Genomic DNA, 26628 nt, shown 5'->3' with positions numbered 1-26628 from the left:
GCCAGCTACAGCAGCCTTTACAAAACCAAAATAATATGGTGTCACGCTGCCCTGGTGGGTGGTGCATAATGAAGAGCAAGCAAATAATTGGAGAACTAAAGAGAAAGCCAAGCAAAGACACATACTACTCCAAGGAGTCTCACCAAAAGCATCCCTGAAAATATAAGAAGCCATGGAGTCATTGAAAACCTAGCAGTGCCCACCAAAAATTTGTTGCAGGGTAGTCCAAAGCTACAGTCATTGTAAGTACAGTCATCATAGTTCAAATCTCGGCCAGTTCAGCAGGGAATGGCCGAGATTTGAAACATCTATGGACAGGCTGAACGTACCCAAATTATTCGAGTGGGGGTGGCCGGAGAAGCCTCCCCCACTGGGAAAACACTGGCTCAATGGGAGGGATTCCTCCATCAACACTTTTGATGGGGAACTGAGCAATTTTCTTTCCTGCAACCCGCGGTTGCAGGAAAGAAAAGCGTTCCATCTATGGGCAGCTTTAGGAAAGCAGACCACTAGAACCGAAATACAGCTCATTCAGCCAGCTGCATAAAAACGGTGGCATTTACAGTTCCATGTGTGAGCAAGGAAGGATACCTTACATAGCAGGGATCAGTTTTAATCTGCTTTGATCATAATACCTATGGAAGAACACACCTTTCAGAGGGTATTATGTAAAGCTGCCGAGGCTTTTAAAGTCTTGGGTTCTAAGAAAGGTTAAGAACAGGGCGTGTGTTCTCCTGGGAACACGGATGACTATGTGCAGAGCTTTGCTAGGATGGAAAATTATGCAGACATTTGGGAGAACTCCGACTCATGTTCCCTACCTTGGCTGAGAATCATGTAACAATACAAGTTTGTTTAGAAGAGGCAAACAGCGCTAAACATTGTACGCTGAAAACAAGACCAGATCGAATCACAAAACAAAATCTGTTTTATATAAAACAAAGGAACACTCCCTAAAAATTTAGTCAGATTGTCGCCAGGAAATTTAACACATTGGGGAGTGTCGAATCCCTCCAGCTTCTCGTTTTATCATGCATCACTACGCAAACAGCAAAGCCTGCAGCAAAACACAGGGCCATGAACCCAACACAAGACCTTTGCTACAGCATTACATTTAGCACCTGCAAGAGAATCGTTCAAGATTTTTTTTTTTTTTTTTTTCCTTTAACTTGGAAGGCAGAAAGCATCAATCTCAAGCTAACTCTGCTGCCTAATTGTGTAGTCATCGGCTGGAAAACGAAATCAAGAAACAAAATTAAAATTCACACATGCAGTATAATGCTGTCCAAAATATCTTCATTTTCCAAACACCAAGACTAAAGAGATAATAGAAGAAGATAAGCATTTATGATTATATAAATTGTGTGTAGGCTAAATATGAGGAACCTCTTAGGGTAGAGTAATGCCTCGTACACACGGTCGGATTTTCCGACGGAAAATGTGTGATAGGACCTTGTTGTCGGAAATTCCGACCGTGTGTGGGCTCCATCACACATTTTCCATCGGATTTTCCGACACACAAAGATTGAGAGCAGGATATAAAATTTTCCGACAACAAAATCCGTTGTCGGAAATTCCGATCGTGTGTACACAAATCCGACGGACAAAGTGCCACGCATGCTCAGAATAAATAAAGAGATGAAAGCTATTGGCCACCACCCCGTTTATAGTCCCGGCGTACGTGTTTTACGTCACCGCGTTCAGAATGATCGGATTTTCCGACAACTTTGTGTGACCGTGTGTATGCAAGACAAGTTTGAGCCAACATCCGTCGGAAAAAATCCTAGGATTTTGTTGTCGGAATGTCCGAACAAAGTCCGACCGTGTGTACAGGGCATTAGACTTGTGTCTAAATCTTCCTTTACTCTGAAGCCTGATCCATATTTCGGATCACATTTTCTAAGTGTTTCGGATTATACATTTCTCCCTATTCAGGAGTTAAAATGTTTTTGGAAGTCAACAGGACAGTAAGCGAGGGGAAATTTCTCTAGCAGAGCCCCAAATAGCAGGAAAATTAATCCTTTCCCACTCTATACAAAACATTACAAAAGTGCTTCCTCCAAAAACATGCATACTAAGGGATTCTGATAGAGAAGGCAACCTACCAGTACGTTTTGGACTGTGGGAGGAAGTGAATAAACTCAAAGAAACTCAGCTAGCACCAAGCAGATAAGTGTCCTTGGTGGAAACTGAACTTGGAGAGCTCCTGCACTGCAGTAGTGCTGTATGTTGAAATCCACCCCCCCCCCCCCCCGATATTCGCGTCCGTGTGTATGGGGCTTTACACATTGCTGGCCGCCCTGATTGATCTGCTTAACAGCAGACACTGCATTGCCTTTTGCAGCCTCTCCCTTCTGTCCTACATGATTTGGTTATATGCATTAGCATATGTACTGATAATAGGATAGGTGCAGTAGTGCGTTTTTGATTTTGTAATAAAGTTACAAAATAAGTAATTATTCTGCTTACACAAACCCTCTAACTGCACCCTACCACAGCAAGGCTCCCAAATCTGGGGTCTACTAATAAAACACAACACACACCCACCACAAAAAAAAAAACAAAAAACAAAAAAACAAAAACACACACGAAAAAACAAAAACAAAAACAAAAAAACAAAACACACACCCACCACACACGATCTCATCAGCATGAATAAGGGAAAAAAAAAAAAAGTTAGACCTTTTCCCCCGGGGCTCGTCTTACTTTGCAGTCATCACAGAGCTCAAACAATATTGGAGCTTTAAGTGACTTTAAGTAAAACGCTGGGTAAAACTTTATATTTTTGTTTAGACTGGTCAAGGGTTACAACCTCTGCTAGATATTTATTGCTGTCTATGAATCTTTAGTGGTGAGATCTAACTGTTACCAACCAGTGGAAGCCATCTGAGGTGGGGCTTACCCTCATTGTCCACCTACATCCTGCGTGTCGGGAGAAGAGAAATGCTGGGGTGTGCACCCTATGTGGACACAGACAAAAACCTGTCAGAGGTTACAATGCTTACCTAAGCTACCAAAAACTAAAAAAAGCCTGTAGGCTGTTAGGCTGCCTGTCAGGTCTGTGCAGCCCAATAGCCAACTGAAGAAGCACACACAGCAGGCTGACAATGCTGCTGCTAATTACAAGGCAATGACTAATGCTGCGTACACGCGACAATATCGAAGGAATGAACGTTCCCTTTTTTTGCATGCTAGTCTCACATTGTAAAATAAAGAGGTTTCTGAAAGTTATGAAAATTCTCGTACAACAGAATACATCTTCGAAAGTAATGTAATGCATTGTATTGCAATGTATTTTTATTTCCGCGCATGCGCGCTCTTGGTCGAATACTGTACTGATTAAAATGGAAATCGTTCGTTCTTGGTATCATATGAGAAAAGGTTCTGTGCTTGTCCCTTCGGATAATTTTGCATGAACTGTCGTGATCGGCTCTCAAAAGCGGTGTACTAACGATCAGATTATCGGACGATCGATTTGAAATCGTGCCATTTTTCATCAGAAACCTTTTCATCTGCATGATTTTTTGTGTGTGGCATGACGGCTGCAGCAGTAAGTGAAATGCCACTATTCGCAACATTTTGGCAAATTTTTGCAGTTTCTGTGCCAAATTTAAAATGCAGGCCATGTGCCAAATTCAAACACACAAACTGCACCCATCTGGACCTGGTGAAGATCCTTCACACACTTCCCTCAATACTAATCTAAATCAAATAAAGATTTGGTCAGAGTTCCACTTTATGAACATCTATTAGTGAAAATGTAACGCAGGTTCCAGCACTCTCAAATATCATGTCAATGGGGGAAGCAGCATCCACAGATGTCTGGGTGGAATTCACATGTGCGAGTGCTCACATCACATTCCATAAATAGCAACACACAGCTGGAACACAATGTTCATGTACTTTCTGGGACAAATACAGAAACAAGCATGAATCGCTTCTGCGTCTCGTCTCAAACCACATGAGCATTCAACAGCGTTGTTTAAAGTGTTATTACATGCACAGAACCAGCGAGGTCAGTCAGATCAGGAGAAGTGCTCACAGGTACCAGATAGGAGGCATCATAGGGGCAAGACAACCAACACCTGACCACCTGCTGTGGTCCACAATCCTCTCTCCTTATCTGCAATGTTCATCAGAGTCCTGTCCTAAAACCTAACAAGGACCATAGAAGCTTACACCCATCTCATTCTAGCCAATTAGACAGAATTGTATATCTTCATGTGATCTACACTTCCAAATGACATTATATAGCCAGGGAGGTACCACATTTCTTCTTACAGATCCTTGCTGTCATTTTCTGCTTGCTGGACAATGAATGAGCATCACCACTCCTGAGACCCCATCCTCCTGCAAGCTGCCTTAAAAAGTGGTTGTAAATCCTTCCATATACCCAGTGAAGTCCTCCTACACAAGTTGCATCTGTCTACCTGCAGTCTTCTCTACAACTGCCCAAGCTTGGGGGGGGGTTAAATGACACCCTGTAGAGCTCAGTGAGGAGAGCTCTGAGAGCTGATTGGAGGGAAGAGACACCCCTCCTCCACACAGCTCACAGGAACAGAGCTGAGCCTGTCAATCAGCTGGAGGTCACTTCCCCTGTCACCTTTTTTCTCTTGTCCTGGTGATGGAGGAGTGAAGCAGCAGACAGAAATTACACTTAGTGTTTTTAATTGAAACACGTATACACTACAGAAGGTTATGCTTTGTTCATATTTCATGTCTGAGGTTTGCAACCACTTTAAAAAAGACTCAGATGTCACTTTTATAAAGCTCCTAGCTGGTATAAAAAGTATAGGCATCCAAAAGTATCGGCACATACCTAGCTGCTTTCTTTTCTTCCACTGCACCCAAATTCTGAGCCATGTACTGTGTATAGTGTTAGAGATGGCTCACTGCTTCTAGACCAGCAGTCTCCAAAATTTATACACAAAGGGCCAGTTGATCGTCCTTCAAACTTTTTTTTTGGAGGGGGGGACCCATCATTGCATTGGTGTCTGTGGGAGAAATAGTGCCCCATGGTTGGTGTCAGTAGGAGGAATGAGAACCCACTGCTGGTGTCAGTGGAAAGAATGGTGCCTTATTGCTGGTGTCAGTTGGGGGAATAGCGCCCTAGGGGCTGGTTAAAGGCAAGCAAAGGGCCACAGTATGGAGACCACTGCTCTAGATATTTCTAGTGGCGCATTGCTATGAGCTGAATAACTGGTCATGAAGGATAGGTGGAGCGACAGGCTCTGCCAATACCAGGAATTTTCCCAATCAGTACGCCTCGGAACCTGGGCCTAGGGAGTCTAATGAAAACTGATTAAAATGGAGGTCCAGCTGCTTTTAGATGCCTACACTTTATACCTGCAAGCAGCTTTATTATTATTATTATTTTTTTTATGCAAGAGAGGCAATATGAAGGGAAGCTGTCAAGACTCAATTACGGCAACTCAATAAGTCATGTATCTGAACGTGTATTACTCTGGGGTTTCATCTTGTCTGGTTTTGCTAACGACTTGCTCATTGGGAACAAGCATGGGCATAAGAGTCATCCTGATAATCTATACTTGTCAAGGGAAATGTTGTGAAAAGGCGAACACTGATGACCGCCCCAAAGCATTCACCTTCAAAAAAAAAGTTGGCTAGCCACCATATTTATAACTAATGGTTTCCATTTACCACCCTGTGCAATGTAATAGAGATTCAACTTCACCACAGTGCTGAGCCATCACTGAATTCGGCTATGCAGGGGACTATGGCAAGATACTGCCAGTATATTATTAAAACGCATTCACTGATTTTGTAATCAATAACAAAATCAGTCTAAGAGGTGATTTATACATTTGCCTATAGTTATGCCAAGTTAATGCAAGAATTTAATTAAAAAAGACAATTAGAAATGTGCATGTTTAGGTCCAAAAAGGCTTAGATTTGCCCTCATATTTACCTTGATTAGCGGATCCAGGTCTCTCTACCTACAGTTAGCTTGAAAAAGTAAAAGTCTGAGTCAAAGCTCTGCCTATTGCCTGGCCTCACACCCTTGTAATGCATCACACCACGTATGCACAACAATATCAATTAGTATGTGTTTATATTCCTTTGAACTACTCTGTTATTCAATGATAGAGGATTGGCTCACCATTTCATCCTCTCATTAGATATGGGGGTCATGGAGTATGGGGGTATCCATGGTCAAGAGTAAGGTTTGGGACACACCCCTTTGTGATTCTTATGTATACAAAAGCTAAAATCCTACATACAAAGGTCAATGCACATATACAGAGAATTAATAATAATAAATACCGCGCTATAAATAAAATTAAAAAAAGGAAAGAAAAAGCTTTCACCTAAAAAGCTGCTGCTATACGTGAGATACACACCTAATCAAACAACTAACAATAAGTAGCAGCGCTGAATACCTAATAATGTACACCAAGAAGTATGCACAGTGCAAATAATAATAACATATACAGGTACATGTATGTGAAACCAACCCATATAATAAATTATATAAAGTGAAAAAACAAATCTGAATAAGCATCAATAAAGTTCATTCAAATATAAGTGAAAAAGTCAAGCAATATAAAGTATTATCTTCAAAGTGATGTTACTGGGTAACCATGTGAATCCTCCACCGCACCACTGTGATAACACCAGTAAAATTGAATGCTTACCACAAGGCAAGCTCTGGTAAGCTTGTGACCTTGACCCGGTCGGGGCCTTTAAGCAGAAGGAAAAATGGGATGAGGATGGTCCACCAAACCACATAAAGATCGGTCCCAAAAAACTTTTCACATACACCGCCAAGGTACCGGGATAAAATTCGCTCAGGGGTTCCCCAAGAGAAAAGAAGGAATGGACATAGCGTAATCCAGATAACTAATTTATTATTTAAAAGATAAAATCTGCACTTACATTGTATCAAAAGAAAACAGGCATGTAAAACCGGCTTTTGCTATGTACATGCCTGTTTTCTTTTGATACAATGTAAGTGCAGATTTTATCTTTTAAATAATAAATTAGTTATCTGGATTACGCTATGTCCATTCCTTCTTTTTTTTGAAGATAATACTTTATATTGCTTGACTTTTTCACTTATATTTGAATGAACTTTATTGATGCTTATTCAGATTTGTTTTTTCACTTTATATAATTTATTATATGGGTTGGTTTCACAGACATGTACCTGTATATGTTATTATTATTTGCACTGTGCATACTTCTTGGTGTACATTATTAGGTATTCAGCGATGCTACATATACAGAGAAACTGCATAGTCAGCTTCCATTCTATCGTCAAATGTTCTCCATTTCTACTGCTAATACAGAAATTTCAGAGTGGAGTAGAATTAGATTAGATTAGAGAGGCCAGCCTCTATCCAGTATCACAATAAAATTAGTTTGCACTGGGAATAACCCCATCAAGTTATATACAACCCCACCAGGCAGAGGATTTGGGACACCAGGACAACCAGATGGCAGGTATCCCCCACATGTGTTTGCAGGGAATATACAAGAGCCAAACTACTAGGGATCCAGAAAAAAGAGGACTATTCACGGGGCATATAGAGTAAATACCAACGCTTCACCCAGCATACAAAAATCCAAGGTGAATGGAGGAAAGAAGGGGGAGTAGATCTTCCACAGGAAAGTTGAGAATGGGCATCCTCTCAGATGCCCCCCTGCTGCCTCTAACCAACTTTCAAAAAGGCACCAAAAACCTCAAATCTCAAGGTGCTCAATTAGGCAAATTATAGTGACTTCAGATCTAAAAGATAGGTTTATGCCTTCTCCAGTGTCTCACTATCGTTCAGTACTGATGCTTATCAAACTTATGAGTCAGCAATGGGGTACAGGAGGGAGCCCTGCTAAGCTTGCATTGAATCAGTCAGTATTTGTAAAATTCAGAGACCTGGGTTTCAGGATGCTCTGGAAGCTTTCTTATAGCCAAGTGTCCAGATACATAGATCCCCCATTCCCACATAGCAGGAGAAAAATGCTCCATAAGTCTAGGTAGAAGAAAAGGTGCAATGCCCTCCATGCTGGGCAACTGGTCCCCCAAAACCGCTTTTCTAAAAACACTCCAGATAGCAGTCACATGCCAACATCATCAAGTACAATGAAAAACAATCAACCCTGCATTGTTTGTGGAGATGGCAAAGGCCTACCCACAACAGCTGAGGAAGGCAAGTACCGGAGCCCGCAAAGAGGAGGTAGAAGGTAAGAATTACCTTACTCCTCAATCCCTAGATTGAGGGGTCAGCTGGTAGGTCAAGGGCAGCATCCACTTTTAAAAAATAACCCTTTCCTCTATCAAATGTTTGAAAAAGCTGCAAAATATAATATATTCAGCTGGTAAACAAATCCTCAGTGCATATTAGGCAAAATGAAAATAACAAAAAATATAAATATATGGTGAAGCCAGGCTGTCAAAAGGCACTGTGCCCTTCCCGTGGCAGTCACATGTCACTACTCTCTGCATACATCAGCAGCATGGAATGTGGTTAGAGATGAAGATTGAGATGAGGGTTGAGTTTTGACAAAAAGTTAAAGCTTGTTTATCAGTAGCAGTGTTGTTTAGTTTGATTACACTGTATGTTTTGGATAAAGAAGTGTACTGGAAATGGCTGATGGAGCTACGAGTGTGTTTACATGCTTGGGAGCTGACAAATCTCACTTTAAAAGTGAACCTTTGCTTTGTCTAGGTAAACTAAAGTAATGTAAAGCAAAAAGCTTGCTTAACTGGTCCTCCCAGAGCTGTGTACTCACTTTCCTTTTAGCAGGCAAACACCAATTATCAGAGCTGTCATTTGGAAGTTACATGCTCCTCAAACCAAAATATACCTTGTATTTCTCCTGAAGACAAAAAAAAAAAAAAAAAAACACACAATGGTGCAAAGGAACATTAAGTATTTGCAGCGGGGCAGGGCTTGACAAATCCCAGGTCGCCGTGGAGACTAGAAAGTGCACCCTGGCATCTGGGCTTTGTCCGCCCATTCCCAGACAAGTCATACTTTTAGGCCCAACGCCCTGGACATGCGGTTGGCCAGTTCTGGTAGGGCATCTATTGACATCCTCCAAAACCCCACCCCCCTGCAAACGCATTGGGTATGCTCTGTGATCGCTGTGTCCTTTGGACACAGCTGACAAATCGAGGTAAAAAGCCAACCACAGCAGCTCTTTACCATGTGATCAGCTGTGTCCAATCACATTGTAAACAGACTTGCCAATTATCGGCAGTACTTTACTCATACGGTAACCGGCAATCCCGACAGGCACATTTACACCGATAATCAGTGCAGCCCATCAGTGGCCCCTATGAGCGCCGCTCATGACCTATGCCTGTAGTGTGAGATCTGATACTTACTGTGAAAATTATATATAAAGATAGGAGAATATGAATATATATATATATATATATATATATATATATATATATATATATATATATATATATATATATATATATATATATATATATATATATATATATATATATATATATATATATATACATATACATACACACATACATACATATACATATATATATATACACACACATATACATACACATACACACACACACACACACACACACACACATATATATATATATATACATACACACACACAAAATATATGGACATAGGAAAATCGATGAGCAAAGACACTACAAATTACAGCCACAACATGTGAGCCCATCAATACAAGGTACAAGCAATCCTACGCCGCCGCGTGTTAAATCGAATGTCAAATCATCCCATGTGAATGTGGGCTTAAACCTGGAAGCAGATTGGTTTCTCTGCAGAGCTGCACCAGATTTTGCACTCTCGTTTTAGTAAATCCCCCCCCCCCCCCCGTTTTTGTTTGCTAGAAAATTACTTAGAACCCCAACATTATATATTTAAAGCAGAAGCCCTAGAGAATAAAATGGAGGGTATTGCAATTTTTTATGTCACAGGGTATTTGCACTGTGGTCTTTCGAATGCAATTTAAAAAAATAAACTTTACATATAGTTACATAGTAGGAGAGGTTGAAAAAAGACACAAGTCCATCAAGTTCAACCTGTGCAAAAAAAACCCCACAATATCCAATTGCTTGGTAAAATATAAAAGCCGATGTTACGGCAAGTAAATAGATACCAAACATGTCACGTTTTACAACTGTGCACACCCACGCAACATCGACAAACTACGTAAATGTTATTATCCATAGACGATGCTTTAAAAGCCTTTACTGGTTACTACTTTACACAGGTGGGCTGCTGCTAGAATTACTGCCCTCAATCCGATGTCTGCAGCAATACCTCACGTGTTGTGCGATTACGGTTTGCACGCATGCAGGACCAACACGTGCGTTCACCTTTGCATGCAAGGACAGGAGCGCTTTCAAATTTTAATTTTCTTGTTTTTTTATTTTTACACTGTCCCTTTATTGCTATTACAGGGAATATAAATGTGTGATAACAATAGACAGCAACAGGTACTCTTTACTGAGAGACCTTGGATCTATTAGACCCCAGATCTCTTCTGCCCTTAAAAGCTTTGGATCATACCAAGATCGGTAGGATCCAATGCTTTTTTCAAACTGAAATGAAATGCTCATCACTTCTGTATTGTTAGACGCTAGACCGGTGAGCCGGCATCTGCACGTTCTGCGTTTCTGGACTGGAAAGACAGAGAGATTCACGGGGGGGGGGGGGGTATGGGGGGGCGAGTTTGGGGTGACATGCCCTCCCATTGCTTGCAAAAGTAATTGATCGGCTAATTAGCTGCTAGGATTACTTTTACAAGAAAGCTGACCACTGGCTGAAAAAAAAAAAAAAAAAAAAAAAAAAAAACTGGAATGATACCTGCAGCTCGCATATACAGCAGCTCTATAACCAAAGTCCAGCAATGTACCAGTACATCGCTGGGTGTCAAGCAGTTAAGATACAGAGAGTCTTTTGTCCCCCCAAGGATGGCCACAAAAGACCCACAACAATCTAACCAATCCTAGCGCTGCAGCTCCTGCTCTTCTCAGTTACCAGCACCTTCAATCAGTTGTGGCAGCAAAAAAGTCTACAATCAACCAGGGTGGATTTGATTTAAAGCACTAGTAAAAAGGCTTGATTTAAATCAGAATTTTTCAAGAGAAACTGTCATCTGTCCCACAGCGGCTCCTCCTCTGACCCGCTGCTGATTCACCGACAGTCTTTCACTTTAATGGGATGACTGATGATGCGGCAGTGACACAAGGTGAGGGACGTGGCGGCAGCAGCCCTCTAAGAGGCGCTGCCATGATGGATCTGAAATGAAAGGTGCTCTTTAACCGCTTGCCGACCAGCTGCCGCAGTTGTACTGCGGCAACATGGCTAGGGCTGCGCGATTTGCCGTTATGTAACATCGGTAACAAACGGCCACTAGGGGGCGCTTGAGCGCCGCCGGAGGCGCCTGTGCCCCCTGCTCGCTATCGAGCCGATGCGAGTGCCCGGCGGTCTCGATTACACACACGGGCACACAGAGAACCGGAAGCTGTGTGTGTAAACACACAGTTTCTGGTTCTCTGAGGGGAGAACTGACAGATCGCCTGTTCATACCATATCATTTAATGCCATAAAACTATTCCCTATTTTGTAGACGCTATAACTTTTGCGCAAACCAATCAATATACGCTTATTGCGATACAGAGTATGAACAGCGATCTGTTAGCTTCCCTGCACAGCCCCATCCCCCCTTCAGTTAGAACACACATTAACCCTTTCACTGCCCCCCTAGTTTTAATCCCTTCACTGCCAGTGACATTTTTACAGTAAATCAATGCAATTTTAATCACCCTTATCGCTGTATTAATGCCAATGGTCCCAAAAATGTATCAAAATTGTCCGACATGTCCGCCATAATGTCGCAGTCACGATAAAAATCGCTGATCGCCACCATTACTAGTAAAAAAAATGAAGGTTTCCTATTTAGAATAACAAGCTTTCGGGTTAGTAAAACAGCGATATCAGAACCGATTCAATCATACCGCTTGTAGTAGGGCCGTCAACTATTTTCAGAATCGATTAATTGGCCTGCATGCAGAATGCATTATTTGTTTACATATCAGGAAATACAGTGCAGCATACAAACAGCTCAGTACACCCTCCATACAGGTAAGTGCCTGAAAACTTGTGAATGTGTGAGGAGCAATGCTTATGGGACATGTAGTCCTGGGCAGGAAGTGAGTGGTTCTAAAGGCAGAAGTTTTTTTTTTTACTTTGCTATAGGGGCACTCTATACTATAAAAGAAAAACTAATGCTCCTGCGCTTAAAAGGGGTTGTAAAGGCTCGCTTTTTTTCACCTTAATGCATCCTATGCATTAAGGTGAAAAAACATCCAACAATACCACCCCAGCCCCCCCTTTTACTTACCTGAGCCCGCTGACCTGCTACGCTCGACCCCTATGTCCTCTTCACCGCTCAGCCTGGCTGTTGATTGGCTAGAGTGGATGGATTGAAAGCAGCTGCTGTCAATCCAATCCAATGACGTGGCGCGCCAGGGCCGATTGATACAGTGAGCGGCTATGGCCGCCGGCTGCATCACGGGAGCGCGCCCGCAAGAACTAACCACCATGCGAGAGAGCTCTCGTGAAGGTTGTTAGTTCTTGCGGGGAGGAGCTGAGACAGCCACCGAGGGACCCCAGAAGACCAGGTTCGGGCCACTCTGTGCAAAACGACCTGCACAGTGGAGGCAAGTATGACATGTTTGTTTTTTTTAAATTGCCTTTACAACCCCTTTAAGAAATAACTGTGTGGCTGGTCAAAATCATGAGTCTTCGCTAGTCAAGCCACCACATCAGCTGTGCTGCCACTCTCCACAGGTCAGGGGAAACCCAAAAAGAAACAAAAAAAAAAAAAAAAAAAAAAACAGAGGGCGCACCAGCCTAGCGCATTACCTTTGCAACACTTTATTATTGCAAAAAGTTAGAAACATACTCACAAACGAGTGATAAAATCAAGCAGATTGTATAAATCCACCATTGCTTCATTCCAGCAAGATCCGCTGGCCAGTAACAGTTATGGGATGTAGAGTCTAAAGAAAGCTGATGTGTTTCAAGGGGTGTCCCCTTTTTTTTTTGAAGGAAGACATGGTTTTTGTATGGCCAGCATAAGTGACAGCAGGCGCAGGGAGCGTTTATCAAGCCACCTGCCTATGACAAGGGAGTCTGTCATACATAATATATTAGAGTCTGAAAATCTGCAAAACGGTCTTTATTTTTTTTTTTTTATTTAAAGAAAAAAAAGTTAAATAAAAAAATTTGATCTCGGAGTCTGATATTTACCAGATTCACCCTCTAATAGTAAATACGGTATATCTTCTCAGAGTGGATTAGAGATTTTGCTCCCTAACCATAAAAGTTGGTTATTTATATTTAGCACTGCATATAGATATTCAAGAATACAATTGCCTTTTATTTTAAAACTTTACATATTAAATAAATTATACACCACACTTTTGTTAGGGTTATTATCCGATTAATTAAAACAATAATCAGCCAACTAATCGATTATGAAAATAATAGTTGCAGCCCTAGTTTGTAGTGTATGTAGATTTGCAAAACAATGGGATAAAAAGAAGATTCCTGAACTTTGTTTTATCTCATGGTTACTGTGAAATTGTGTGAATGCATCAGTGCAGTGCATGTTATCTCAGCTTGCAGGGCTTTGATTCATTGAATGAGTTTACCAAAAATGTAAATATTGAAGAATAGAAGAGAATCAAATAAATCTGATTTAAAATAAAAAAAAAAATAAATAAAATCTGATTGATTTTTTTTTTAAATCATGGATTTTTATCCACCCTGCAATCAACCCAACCAATGTTAGGAATACAGCTGGTTAGGGATTTAATTTTGAGTAATCCAGTGGAGATGAACTGAATTCTAGATTTACACAGTTTCAACAACGACATCAGATCTTTTATTCATTACTTATACAGTCTCTTACCTTAGTAGCCTGGGGAGTTGAAACCACGTGGACTGAGCTGGCTCTGACTCCATTTGATTTAGGCCGCTTATAGAGTGCAAATCTGCTTTTCCTTCTCCCTCTGTCTCCATTAGGAAGGCAGCCATTGTACCTATAAAAGAGAATACAGAAAACGAGAATACTTTAGAATATTATTTGTTTATGTGTACAGCACTCATTTTCATACATGTGTAGTAGGTACGTACTTTCAGATTTTTCTACAAATCATGCAAGAAAATGTTGAAAAGCTCTCTTGCACAAGGATACTGTACACTAGAAGGCCTGCTTAGTGCCGGGACAAGGTCATCTAGTGCCAAGGCAAAGATGCCAAACGGTGCATCAAAAAAAATGTTTGATCATTATGTGAAGGGCTTTTTTTCCTTAGAGAATAGGTGCAGGAACTCCTCCCTTCCGAGTCAGCTTTTAACTCCGTCCCCTACCCATCTCTGAGCAACATTTCTTGGTTCCATCCCTTACCCACCTCCCAGCACCATCCCTTTTAGAGAATACAGAACCAAGTATCATTTTGTGGTGCTGAGTATTCTGTATGGAATTTGTTAACAAGTAAAAATAGACAGAGCAACAATGGCACCCCAGCGACAACAGCCAGCATCAATAGATCCTCTAGCAGCCAGCAACATTAGACTCCTCCCTCAACAGTAGATCCCTCTCAGTAACAATTGACCCTGCAACATAAGAACCACCCCCAGGAACAGATCCCCCAGCAACAAGGCCCGCCAACACACCCATTCAGTTCTAGGGAAGACCCGCCAACACACCCATTCAGTTCTAGAGATGCCAGAACTGCATTCCCCCGTGTTCCAGCTGAAAAAAAGCTCTGTGGGTCAGCAAAAAAAAAAAAAAAAAAAAAAACCTCCTTCCCCTCCAATCTTCACACTTACAATTTCCCTTTGCAAGCCATAATTCTCCCCAAACAAAAATTCCCCCTCTTCTAGTACAAATTACCCCTTCCAGCTCAAATTCTCTCCCTCCCCAGACCCCCCCTTCAGATTTTCCCTCTGAGCATAAAACTCCCCCCTCCAAAATCACCCCCAATCCCATCTGCTAGCACTAACCCCCCCCAAACTTCCCCTCCTAGCACAAATACTCCAATCATCACCATTAGCATAAATACACCCCCCATCTCAATTTCAATTTTCAAAATTTTCAAATTCCCCCCTCAAATTACTCATTCTAGCAAAATCCCTCCAAACCCACACTGCTTCCAGGGCAACCACCCCTCCTGCCCACCCCTTGACCCGTCCCTGTTTCACACTATTGTGGGTATCGCACCTATTGGCCCATGTGTCCATGTGCATGTAGGCGTTTAGAGGCAGGAGAAGAGAAAGAAAAAACCCCACAGCCAGCGAGTATAGAAGCAGCAGTATTTTGTCAGAAGAAAACGCAAGGCATGTTTACCACTTGCGCTCAATTTTTTTTAATGGTCAGAATAAATTTTTAATTTTGGCCAATAAAATGAATTAAACGCCACAGTACTTGACACACCTAAATGCGCTACAGACGTTTACAAGTGTCAAGCTTTTTTTTTTTTTGCTGAAAGGCGTCCAAGAGAGATGTCCAAAGCGTCCAGTGTACATGAGGCCTAAGGGAAACTACAATTGGTAGACAAAAGGAAAAAAATGGCTTTTTCAATCAGGCATGCCATACTTTTCATATCCCATAGCTTTCTCATTTCTCTATATTGGGAGAGCAACTGGCTATCAACTGTAAAATTTCTAACCCATCTCAAAACCCTTTTTATTTCAATGGTGGTGATGACACATAAGAGCTGGAAAACTCCCCATAACCAGACAGCCAAGGTGCCCAGTAAAATCACAAATCCGTGCCTACCATGCAAAATGTTCTGTCCATTCTCTGTTCACCCCCCAATTCCCCAAACATTCCTGTGGCACTGGGTACCAGATGCCAGTTCTCCATGAAGAATATCAGGACAGCAGAACAAGCTCCCATATCTGTTCTTCAGATGAGAGCTGATAAAACTTGTTTAATTTAAAGAGTAAAGACACAATGCATAGCAGTGCGGTGCTTTACAGCTAATGATCCATGACATAGATGGAAAAAAAGATGAGAAGAATTGTCAACGGATTTCTACTTCCAACGTGGAAGAATTTAGTCTAAACACACATTTTGGGAATTCCTCTGCCACACACAGTCTAACCGCTACAATAAAACAAAGCGTGTTCTGACAAAGGAAGACCTGAAGCACAAGTACAAAGGAAGTCATTGATATTGTGAATGCTTCATCCTTGAGTCACATCTTTAGGCTGATCACACACAAAAAGGCAGCACATGAGCATGTCGCTGAGAAGACTTCCTTACAAACTGCATTCAAATGAACAGCTGCAATATAGAGGAAACCAATTAACCTTTACCCGTTTACCCACAAATATACCAGCGCCAAGCCACTCCCTGATGTTCTACAAAAGACCAAAGTCATTCATGGTGCCTGATGAGAGAAGGGCTCTGTTCTCACCCTATTTTTACTGACAGACTTCCTTAAAGAGTAATCCCTTCCAAAACGGACATTTCCATTTTTAGCGCATGCTTGCCAACTGAGTTCCCTACCTTTCATTCACACTTGGGTAGGTAAGATCTCCAAGACCACTGATCTGACCACCAGTGACAGCAGCAACAAAGAAGGCCTGTATAAGGCCTCATGCACACTGGGCGTTCAGCCTCCATGCATGAAATCCTGCCATTTAAGTGTGGTTGGTGTCTAGCCCTGCTGCTGGCAGCCTGTTAAATGTGTTAATGCCTGAAGCTGCCCATAGATGGGTTAGTTTGCCAGATTACCCCAACTACGCATTCAATGTGGATGGAGGAATCCTGTGTAATTTTATGCTTAGGGCTCATTTACACTTGCTTCAAAATATGGCATTGGACACGCTTAATTATAGCGCTCCTAAAAGCGGAGATCCATCCACTCAAAAGTGGAAGCTCCGCTTGATTGCATCCAGCCCCCGACCCCCTCCGGTGGCACATTTGGCAACTTTCGGTGTGGGGGGGGTAGACTTCCGGGAGACCTCGCTGCGGCGCTTTGTGCATGTGCAGTGAAAGGCGGCGGCAGAACCCGAGAGTCGATCGGAAAATCAGCTGGAGTACCAACACCTCGGGATCCCTGGACAGGCAAGTGTTTGTAGCTGCTGACTTAATTTTTCGGTGGGGGGGGGGCTGGACCTCCTCTTTAAAAACGCCAGTCAAAGCAAATGTCACTAAATAAAATGGTTAGCTTACAGTCCTGTTCTCACCTTGCATTTGCTTAAAAAAAATATATATATATACTCCATGTCGCTTTAGTGGTGCTTCAAAGCGTCTTCAGAGCCTCCATAAGGCCCCTTTCACATTGAAGGCGTTTTTCATGCATTTTTGCGTTAAAAATAGCGCCTCCCATGCCACCCCAGTGTGAAAGCCCAAGTGCACCGCTAAAACGAGAGGAGCGGCCCCAGTGTGAAAGGGGTCTTAAAATCTGACAGTGCTCGCTTGAAGCACCTGCAGCTTTTGAGAGGCTTTAATTCAGCTTCGCTTTGTTTTGGAGGTATTGCAGGTATGACACACACACAAGCATTGCATTGCCAACGCATCAGCAAAACACCACTGAAGCATTAAAAACTAGAGGTGCACCGAATGAAAATTTAGGTGTCGAAACCAAAAATGCAGGATGCACGTGGCTGAAAACCAAAAAGGACAGTTTTAAAAAAATATATTATATATATATACACACACATATATATATAATTTGTATATATAAATTGGATTATATTTGACTTTTTAATTAATATCATGAATTTAAATGAATATAAAATGTATTGTTGGCACCTTTAGCACAAGAAAAGCTCAAGAAAAAAAACGTATCTCTAAAAGTTCTATGCATGTCCTCACACTGGTCCATTGCACTTCCGCTGTGGTGTTAAAAATCCTGCTTTCTGCATTTTTGGTCAGAAAAGAAAAAAAAGTGCGTCTTTGGTGGGGTGAATTTCGAGACGCCCAGCCCTAAAATCATAATAGCACTCCGAATTGCAAGAACCAGCTCCTAAAGTCTATGTGCAAAACACATTGAACCAGCTTTCTGAAATCAATAGAAAAAAAAAGTTAAAATTTAAAAGTGTAAAAATAGCACTAGAAAGCAAAAATGTGTTTCTCCAGCAAGATGACAGATCAGATGTTTGTGTCTAATAATATGCTTTCCTAACTCAGATAAAGCATTTAATACTTTGTTCTGTATGTAACTAATTGTCAGCAGATATTCAAGTGCAAATGACCAGCAAATCATTGCATTCTCTGGTCCTTGAGACCTTTATCCAAGGAAATCCCACCACTGAGCAGGTAGCAATGCCTGGAAAAAGGAGGGCCTTTAAATCAATTCAGAAAGACCCATTTCATCCTGCTCTGGTCACTTCAGATGTTTGTTAAGTGTATAATAAAGTTTTCTTAAAAAAAAAAACCTGGTTTATGCGAGGAGCTTGCTACAGAAGTATGACTGAATGAAGGTATAAGCCAGGGGTCTCTAAACTTGCTTAACTAAGAGCCAGCTTCCTGCCTTTCAGACACTAGAAGGGCCAGACTGTGGACAATGGGAGTATTAAATGCCCAAGCATCAATGGGGGTGTCCACAATTCCACAAGTTTGGTGGTCAGTGGCATTTAAAAAATGTGATCACTAGGAGGAATAATGTCCCATCATTGCTACTAGTGGCAGAGACAGTGTACCATCCATGTGTCAGTGAAAAAAATTGATGTCTCATCACTGGTGCCAGTAAGAGGAATAATGCCTCAAAGAGCCGGACAAGGGCAAGCAAAGGGCCACATCCGGCACTGTTACCACTTTTTTTTTTTTTTTTAAAATGAGTACCAATACTTTTGGTCAAGTACTCATCAATACAGAGTACCAACACCAAAGTACAGGAAAAGTCTGCAGGAGCCTGTGCATTAAACCTCTGATGCAATAAATTCCAGATGCAATGCTCTTAGAGTTTATTTTTCAAAAAAATAAATGCACTTTTTTTCTATATCTTTTTAATCAATATCACATAAGTACAGGGATATAGACTGCAGATGTTCTGTGGAAGGTGCTGTGTGTGTTATGTACAGCTGTTTCTAGGTGGTAAAGACAACAGTTTTTCCATAGCTGGGAGATCACAAGCCCCAACATGCCACTATAGGAGGATGTATTTCATGTTGGTGATTTCAATAACCTGGCATACCTACGTATTACAGACCCAGCCGGAACGCCTGGCAATACTTTTTGCTAACGCTGCAATTAACATCCTTCTCTGGATTGTCAAAGCAACAGAAGCCAAAATCTTTTCAGCATGTTTCAGGATAAGTGGCTTAAGCACATGCTAGATATCAAGTTGGCTCTATGGAGATTATGTATTCAATGTTAATTAACAGACAAGGTCCTTGCTTACATCATTTTCCTGTTTGCAATCCCTTTATGCAATGCTGTGTGAGCACAAATTAATTAAAAAAAAAAAAAAAAAAAAAAAAAAAAAAACACACACCTTTAGGGTGATCCATATTACTGTCGGAGAACAAAATTCTTCCTGCTTATAATACAAGTGTGAAAGGCACGCACACAGTATGTTAAAGCAGAGAAAAAAAAAAAAAAAGTCAGCAGCTACAAATACATATAGCTTATGTCAGGAATCCTCAAACTACGGCCCTCCAGCTGTTGCGGAACTACACATCCCATGAGGCATTGTAAAACTGACATTCACAGACATGACTAGGCATGATGGGAATTGTAGTTCTTGAACAACTGGAAAGCCATAGTTTGAAGACCCTTGGTCTACGTGGCCAACTATCAGATTCAACACATAGTTTGACCCAGTTATCAATCACAATATCCAAAAACTAGGGGGGGGGGGCCTCAGGGGTGCGCTCCAGATATAACTTTCATTTTAGCCTGGAACTCCGCTTTAATTAACCTAAATGAGTTATTGATAACTGGGGCAAACTATGTGTTGAATCTGATAGTTGACGACATAAGCTATATTCCCGTAGTGCTGCACTAAACAGCCATCGTTCTGCCCAAAAGCTACAGGGGAAGTTTCAAAAGACAATAAAATAGCAGCTGGTAGGGCCTGACCATGAAGTCAAATAAAATTAGACTCAAGTCACATCACACATGTCCAGATCTGTCAACCATAATCCTGGAAATGGGATTTCCTACTAGCCCTACCCAGTGGTTATCAGTGATTCTCCTGCAGAAGCTGTGGTCCACCCTGAAAACTTGTTTTGGGGGTCACAGGGCTTCTCAGTTGTACCCCAATATGGTACAAACCCAACTATGTTGAGTTGGCTAAATTAGAATGGTTTTATATCTAGCAGGTCAGGGGCATAACGTTTGTTTCAACTGTACTCTAGGAACATACTGAAATCATTTGTTCAACTACAAACTGAGTATGATCTACCTAATCAGCAATTTTATAGATACTTGCATGTGCACTATGCAGTGCAAGATAGCTATATATATACACATAGAGATTTATATATACACACATACATAAACACATTTTAAAAGATAACATATAAAATACATTATATATAGTATAAAATACATTTCAATAAACTGTTTTAAATTGGCGTACAAATATATATTTGAAATCAAATCTTTATTTTTGGCAACATCATGGCGTGGGCAGATTTCTGCCCATCATAGGTTGTGTTACGTCTCTCCAGCCTGTGTTTTCGAATAAGAGAGAAGTGAAGCCACCATCAATCTACATGGTAGGTCCTGGAATGCTGCATGCCTCCATTCGACCTGACCTAGGAACTCTGATAAAACCTGCAAGTATTGTACAATATACGATGAAAGGTAGTAGCCCACTCCGAGTTCATTGGGGAGTTACCCTTTTGTGTTTTTTGAATTAGGTTATTCTTTATGTTCTGGATTGATTTATAAAAAACAAAAAATACTTTGTGTACACATGCAGTTATTTGAGAAGAATGTATGGAATAACTGTCTTAAAATATCAGAAAAGCATTTTTCTGTACATTTAGGTTCTGTATTTTTTTTTTTTTTAATGCAAAAACAAGGGGGTTTTATTTGCTTTTAAGAAAGAAGAGGAGGCACAGAAGTAGCTTTTCTGCTGCCAAGGTAAAAACCAAACTTCTTGTGCGTAGGACTTTTTAAAAGTTTAAAAACAGGGCGCAGGTTCACATTATGCATACCCACATCACAGAATTACTGAAAACTCAAGATTATCTGACATGTGGGAAAATACACATAAATACTCTTCATAAAGCAATTAATTTGTTCTGCTCATATAGATACGAGAAGAGGGCTCCAGGGGCACAGCTTTTAGTATTTCAAGATTCTAGTGGGTCTAAAGCACTTGGTGCTCCATTCTCCCAGCTAGTGAGTTTACTGACAAGGCATTTATTATGTGACACATGTACTGTAGAGTAAGATCAGGCATCAGTGAAAAGCTTTAATGCACAGAAATTAACCAATTTCTATTTCAATAATGAAAATCATATGTAACTCAATAGACAAAGAAGAACATGAAGAGAGCAACTACTGGATGAAAAACATAGAAAGAAACTGCATTACAATCCAGGTCATGTCATGGAGATCAAAGACAACACATGCCTATTCAAACAAAAGTGGTCTTGGAAAAGATAAAGGGGAATTAGCAATGTTTATGTTCTCATTAGAATGGTATTTATGGTCACTTTTCTACTTTAAACCATATCCATCTAAGCACACCCATTTCTGTCAAGCCACATCTGATAAAACCAACCAATGAAGATGTATGTAAAATGTCACTCAACAGCTTCTTCAGACTCACACCTGTATTCAATAAGCCTATATAACAACGGCACCTTTTTTCTCTCTTTTTTTAAGCTATCCAGAGATATTTGATGGTGGTCGACCATTGCTAACAATCTTAATAGGATAAGGTGATGGAATTAGAAGGTCTATTAACACTATAGATCTCACAAATGAAACTGCTGATATAGTCAGATTTTTCAGCAGCTAACAATATGGTTCTGGCACATAATCATCTCAAAAACATTTTTTTGGGGGGGGGGGGGGGGCTTACCCATCCATCTGAAAACTTTATATGATCTGTACAATAAAACATTTAGATACATTTACGTCAAGGCCGGCAATACACGGTTCAAATCTCGGCTGGTTGAGCAGGACCTGGCTGAGATTCGAACCATTAAATGGGCAGGTACGATCGATCAACTTGGGTACAACAAGCCTGCCAGATTCGCTTGGGATCATCGCAAGTGGCTGCTATAGCCGCTAGCGATAATCACAGTCTTCTCCTGCCCGTGACCTCCGCCACCCGCTGGGTGAAGACAATTGCTTGGCAGGAGGGGATTTCAAGATCAACAAGGTCTGTGTTGATGGGGGAATCATGCAAATTTCTTTCTCAGCAACCAATGGTTGCAGGAAAGAAATTTGCCCCGTCTATGGCCTGCCTAACGAGTTCTAACACAGATTACGTACATAGATCGTACATAGATCTGCCATAACAATGACCACCGACAGGTAAAATGAATAACAGATTATCTCATTACAATGGCATGTGAAGGGATATATTGAGCAGCAGGTTAACATGTTGTGCTTGAAGTCGATGTTTTGAAAGCAGAAACAAAATGAGCAAGCATAAGGATTTAAGAAACAGTGTCAAGAGTCAAACTAATGGCTAGGCAACTGGGTGAGAGCAACTACAAAGCTCTTGTGGGATGTTCCCTGGTCTGCAGTGGTCAGGACCAACCAAAAGTGATCCAAGGAAGGAAAACTAGTGAACCAGGGACAGGGTCATAGGCAGCCAAGGCTCATTGATGCATGTGGGGAGTGAAGGCTGGCCCGTGTAGTCTGATCCAATAGATGAGCTTCTGTATCTCAGATTTCTGAAAAAGTTCATGCTGGTTCTGATAGAAAGGTGTTAGAACACAGTACATTGCAGTTTGTTGCCTAAGGAGTTTAGTTGTCCACAGCCAAAATCTCCTACAATGAGCATCAGTACTGGATCACAGAGCAACGGTGGAAGATGGCCTGGTCTGATGAATAATAATTTTCTTTTCCATCATGTCGATCGCCAGGTACATGTGCATCACTTACCGGGGGGGGGTATGGGAATGGCACCAGGATGCCCTAGAATAGAAGGGAGGCAAGCTAGCAGAGGCAGTAATCTGCCACTAACAGCTTGGTGCCAGATACCACAGCATACCTTTAGAGGTCTCGTGGAGTCCATGTCTCGATGAGTCAGGGCTGTTTTGGTAGCAAAAGGGCTTACTCATAATTCGTAGGTGGTCATAAAGTTATGGCAGATTGGTGTATATGTGACATGTAAGTTCACATGCATTTTTTTTTTTTTAATGTGTTAACATGTGTGAAATGGTCATTGATGACATGGGCACAGCAAAAAAAAAAAAAAAAAGTTACAAGAGAGGGTTTAATTGAAAATGTAAAATCAAACCTCTGAAAAGTCCACCATTCTATAAGGTGTACTTTGATGGAGTTATTCAATGTCGTGTGAAATGTTAAAAAAATAAATAAATAAAAAGGGAGCGTGTAGGTACGCTTGTCCTGGCATGACTTTGTTTCTAATCCAAATCTTTGTTTCCATAGAAACCGAGAATTTTGCTGCACAACGCGAACTGCTTGGGCCCACCTAGTCTGCCCCTCTTCCTACCAGTGTTTCAAGTTTACGTCTATCCCAATTATCAGCACTGATTGGGAGAAAATATTACACAAGTCAAAATGAAATATGCAAAGATCACACAAACTGCCAACTAAGCAAAAGAATCTAGTATGAGATGAGCGTGCACATGTGTGTGATCTCATACTGTCATGCTTACAATGATCAACCTTTCAAACGGCAATCCTCCAGTTCAAACACACAAACTAGACAGACCTTACAATATAAGCAAATACAGTGGGGACGGAAAGTATTCAGACCCCCTTAAATGTTTCACTTTGTTATATTGCAGCCATTTGCTAAAATCATTTAAGTTCATTTTTTTTCCTCATTAATGTACACACAGCACCCCATATTGACAGAAAAACACAGAATTGTTGACATTTTTGCAGATTTATTAAAAAAGAAAAACTGAGATATGTCACATGGTCCTAAGTATTCAGACCCTTTGCTGTGACACTCTTATTTAACTCAGGTGCTGTCCATTTCTTCTGATCATCCTTGAGATGGTTCTATACCTTCATTTGAGTCCAGCTGTGTTTAATTACACTGATTGGACTTGATTAGGAAAGCCACACACCTGTCTATATAAGACCTTACAGCTCACAGTGCATGTCAGAGCAAATGAGAATCATGAGGTCAAAGGAACTGCCTGAAGAGCTGAGACAGAATTGTGGCAAGGCACAAATCTGGCCAAGGTTACAAAAACATTTCTGCTGCACTTAAGGTTCCCAAGAGCACAGTGGCCTCCATAATCCTTAAATGGAAGACGTTTGGGACGACCAGAACCCTTCCTAGAGCTGGCCATCCAGCCAAACTGAGCTATCAGGGGAGAAGAGCCTTGGTGAGAGAGGTAAAGAAGAACCCAAAGATCACTGAGGCTGATCTCCAGAGATGCAGTCGGGAGATGGGAGAAAGTTGTAGAAAGTCAACCATCACTGCAGCCCTCCACCAGTCGGGGCTTTATGGCAGAGTGGCCCGACAGAAGCCTCTCAGTGCACGACACATGAAAGCCTGCTAAAAAAAAAAAAAAAAAAAAAAAAAAACCACACACCCGAAGGACTCCAAGATGGCGAGAAATAAGATTCTTTGGTCTGATGAGACCAAGATTGAGCTTTTTGGCCTTAATTCTAAGCAGTATGTGTGGAGAAATCCAGGCACTGCTCATCACCTGTCCAATACAGTCCCAACAGTGAAGCATGGTGGTGCCATCATGCTGTGGGGGTGTTTTTCAGCTGCAGGGACAGGACGACTGGTTGCAATCGAGGGAAAGATGAATGCGGCCAAGTACAGGGATATCCTGGACAAAAACCTTCTCCAGAGTGCTCAGGACCTCAGACTGGGCTGAAGGTTTACCTTCCAACAAGACAATGACCCTAAGCACACAGCTAAAATAACGAAGGAGTGGCTTCACAACAACTCCGTGACTGTTCTTGAATGGCCCAGCCAGAGCCCTGACTTAAACCCAATTGAGCATCTCTGGAGAGACTAAAAAAAAAAAAAAAACCATCCAACCTGACAGAACTGGAGAGGATCTGCAAGGAGGAATGGCAGAGGATCCCCAAATCCAGGTGTGAAAAACCTTGTTGCATCTTTCCCAAAAAGACACATGGCTGTATTAGATCAAAAGGGTAATTCTACTAAATACTGAGCAAAGGGTCTGAATACTCAGGACCAGGTGATATTTCAGTTTCTTTTTTATTAAATCTGCAAAAATGTCAATTTATTCTGTCAATATGGGGTGCTGTGTGTACATTAATGAGGAAAAAATATGAACTTAAATGATTTTAGCAAATGGCTGCAATATAACAAAGAGTAAAAAATTTAAGGGGGTCTGAATACTTTCCGTCCCCACTGTATAACAAGTCTGACTATAGTAAAAGCAGACCCTCACCTTTTTTGTTAAGGTTTTTCTCTCCTTTTTTTTTTTAAAGTAAAGGATTTTAATATTTCTTCTGCTAAGATTCAGGTCCACAATTTGTGCATCAGCGAGTTTGACGTACCTGGACATGCGCAGGAAATTCCTGGATCCATTCTCATAGACCTGGCAAAGATCCCAGTGGCGTGTATGCGCATGCACCAGGCCTGAACTCAAGATGGCGGTGTCAGAGAGCAGTGTAGAGAAAACTTTCCCTACAATCAAGACAACACTGGTTTCTATGAACTAGCAAGTATGTTTTCTTATACTTCTATATAGGGAGACGTTTTAGGATTTTCATTTTTTAATAGTAAGGGTGGAGTTCATCTGTAAAGCAGAACTAAAAACTGTATCTGAGCACCCCAAACTGAAAATACAATTTAGTTAATTTTAATACTCAAAGCAAACTCACCCATCCATCCAATGTCTCCGTGCTTTACTTTGTTAAGAAATCACTTTGAAAAACACCCCCTAACATTTCTAGCCTGTGTTCTAGCTATGTTGAGTAAGGGCAGTTAATTCATGTGGCATTTCCTTACTGGAATACATCTGCCCTTAGCTAAGGCATGTATGCTGGAGGGTGTGCTTAGTTGAGAAAATCCTTCCTCCCCTCCTGAAGACTCCTAGGATGAATAAGATTTGCTTAGGCCTGTAAATCAGGCAATAGCTTTTACTTTGCCTTAGATTTGCTCACCATGGACTCCTCTCTCCCCGTGATCATGTCTCCAAAGAGAACATCTGGTGTCATCGCTAAACACGGCCATTTATGAGGGAGACCCGGCGGGAGAAGATGGCGCCACTCCAATTCTGGAAGATGAACCTGTCATTGGGGACACAGCTAAGGTGCTTGAGGCAATTTCCCTTTGTCAAACTACACTCATCTCGAAAATTGAGAAGGTGAAGGTTGACATTTCCCTCAAACTGTGGGAAAGAGACCAAGCGCCGCATCAGCCACGTGGAAGACAAACTGCCTTCATTACCACTGCAACATCAACAACTCCATCCTGCAAAAACAAGACGATAAGGAAAACAGACTTCGGCGACGCAACCTACGCTC

The 26628-nt window shown here is 41.4% G+C and overlaps 1 protein-coding gene across 1 annotated transcript in view; it reads right to left on the bottom strand.

Moving 5' to 3' along the window:
* Positions 1 to 26628, bottom strand: part of PELI2 (pellino E3 ubiquitin protein ligase family member 2) — a 106340-nt gene that overhangs the window by 27979 nt on the left and 51733 nt on the right. The window contains 1 exon segment of the mRNA XM_073610241.1: positions 13954 to 14083. Coding sequence (XP_073466342.1) covers positions 13954 to 14083 — 130 coding nt within the window.

Source organism: Aquarana catesbeiana, linkage group LG13 (genome assembly GCF_042186555.1).
Source record: "Aquarana catesbeiana isolate 2022-GZ linkage group LG13, ASM4218655v1, whole genome shotgun sequence".
Lineage (NCBI taxonomy): Eukaryota > Metazoa > Chordata > Amphibia > Anura > Ranidae > Aquarana > Aquarana catesbeiana.
This window is presented reverse-complemented; position numbering and strand designations above follow the sequence as displayed.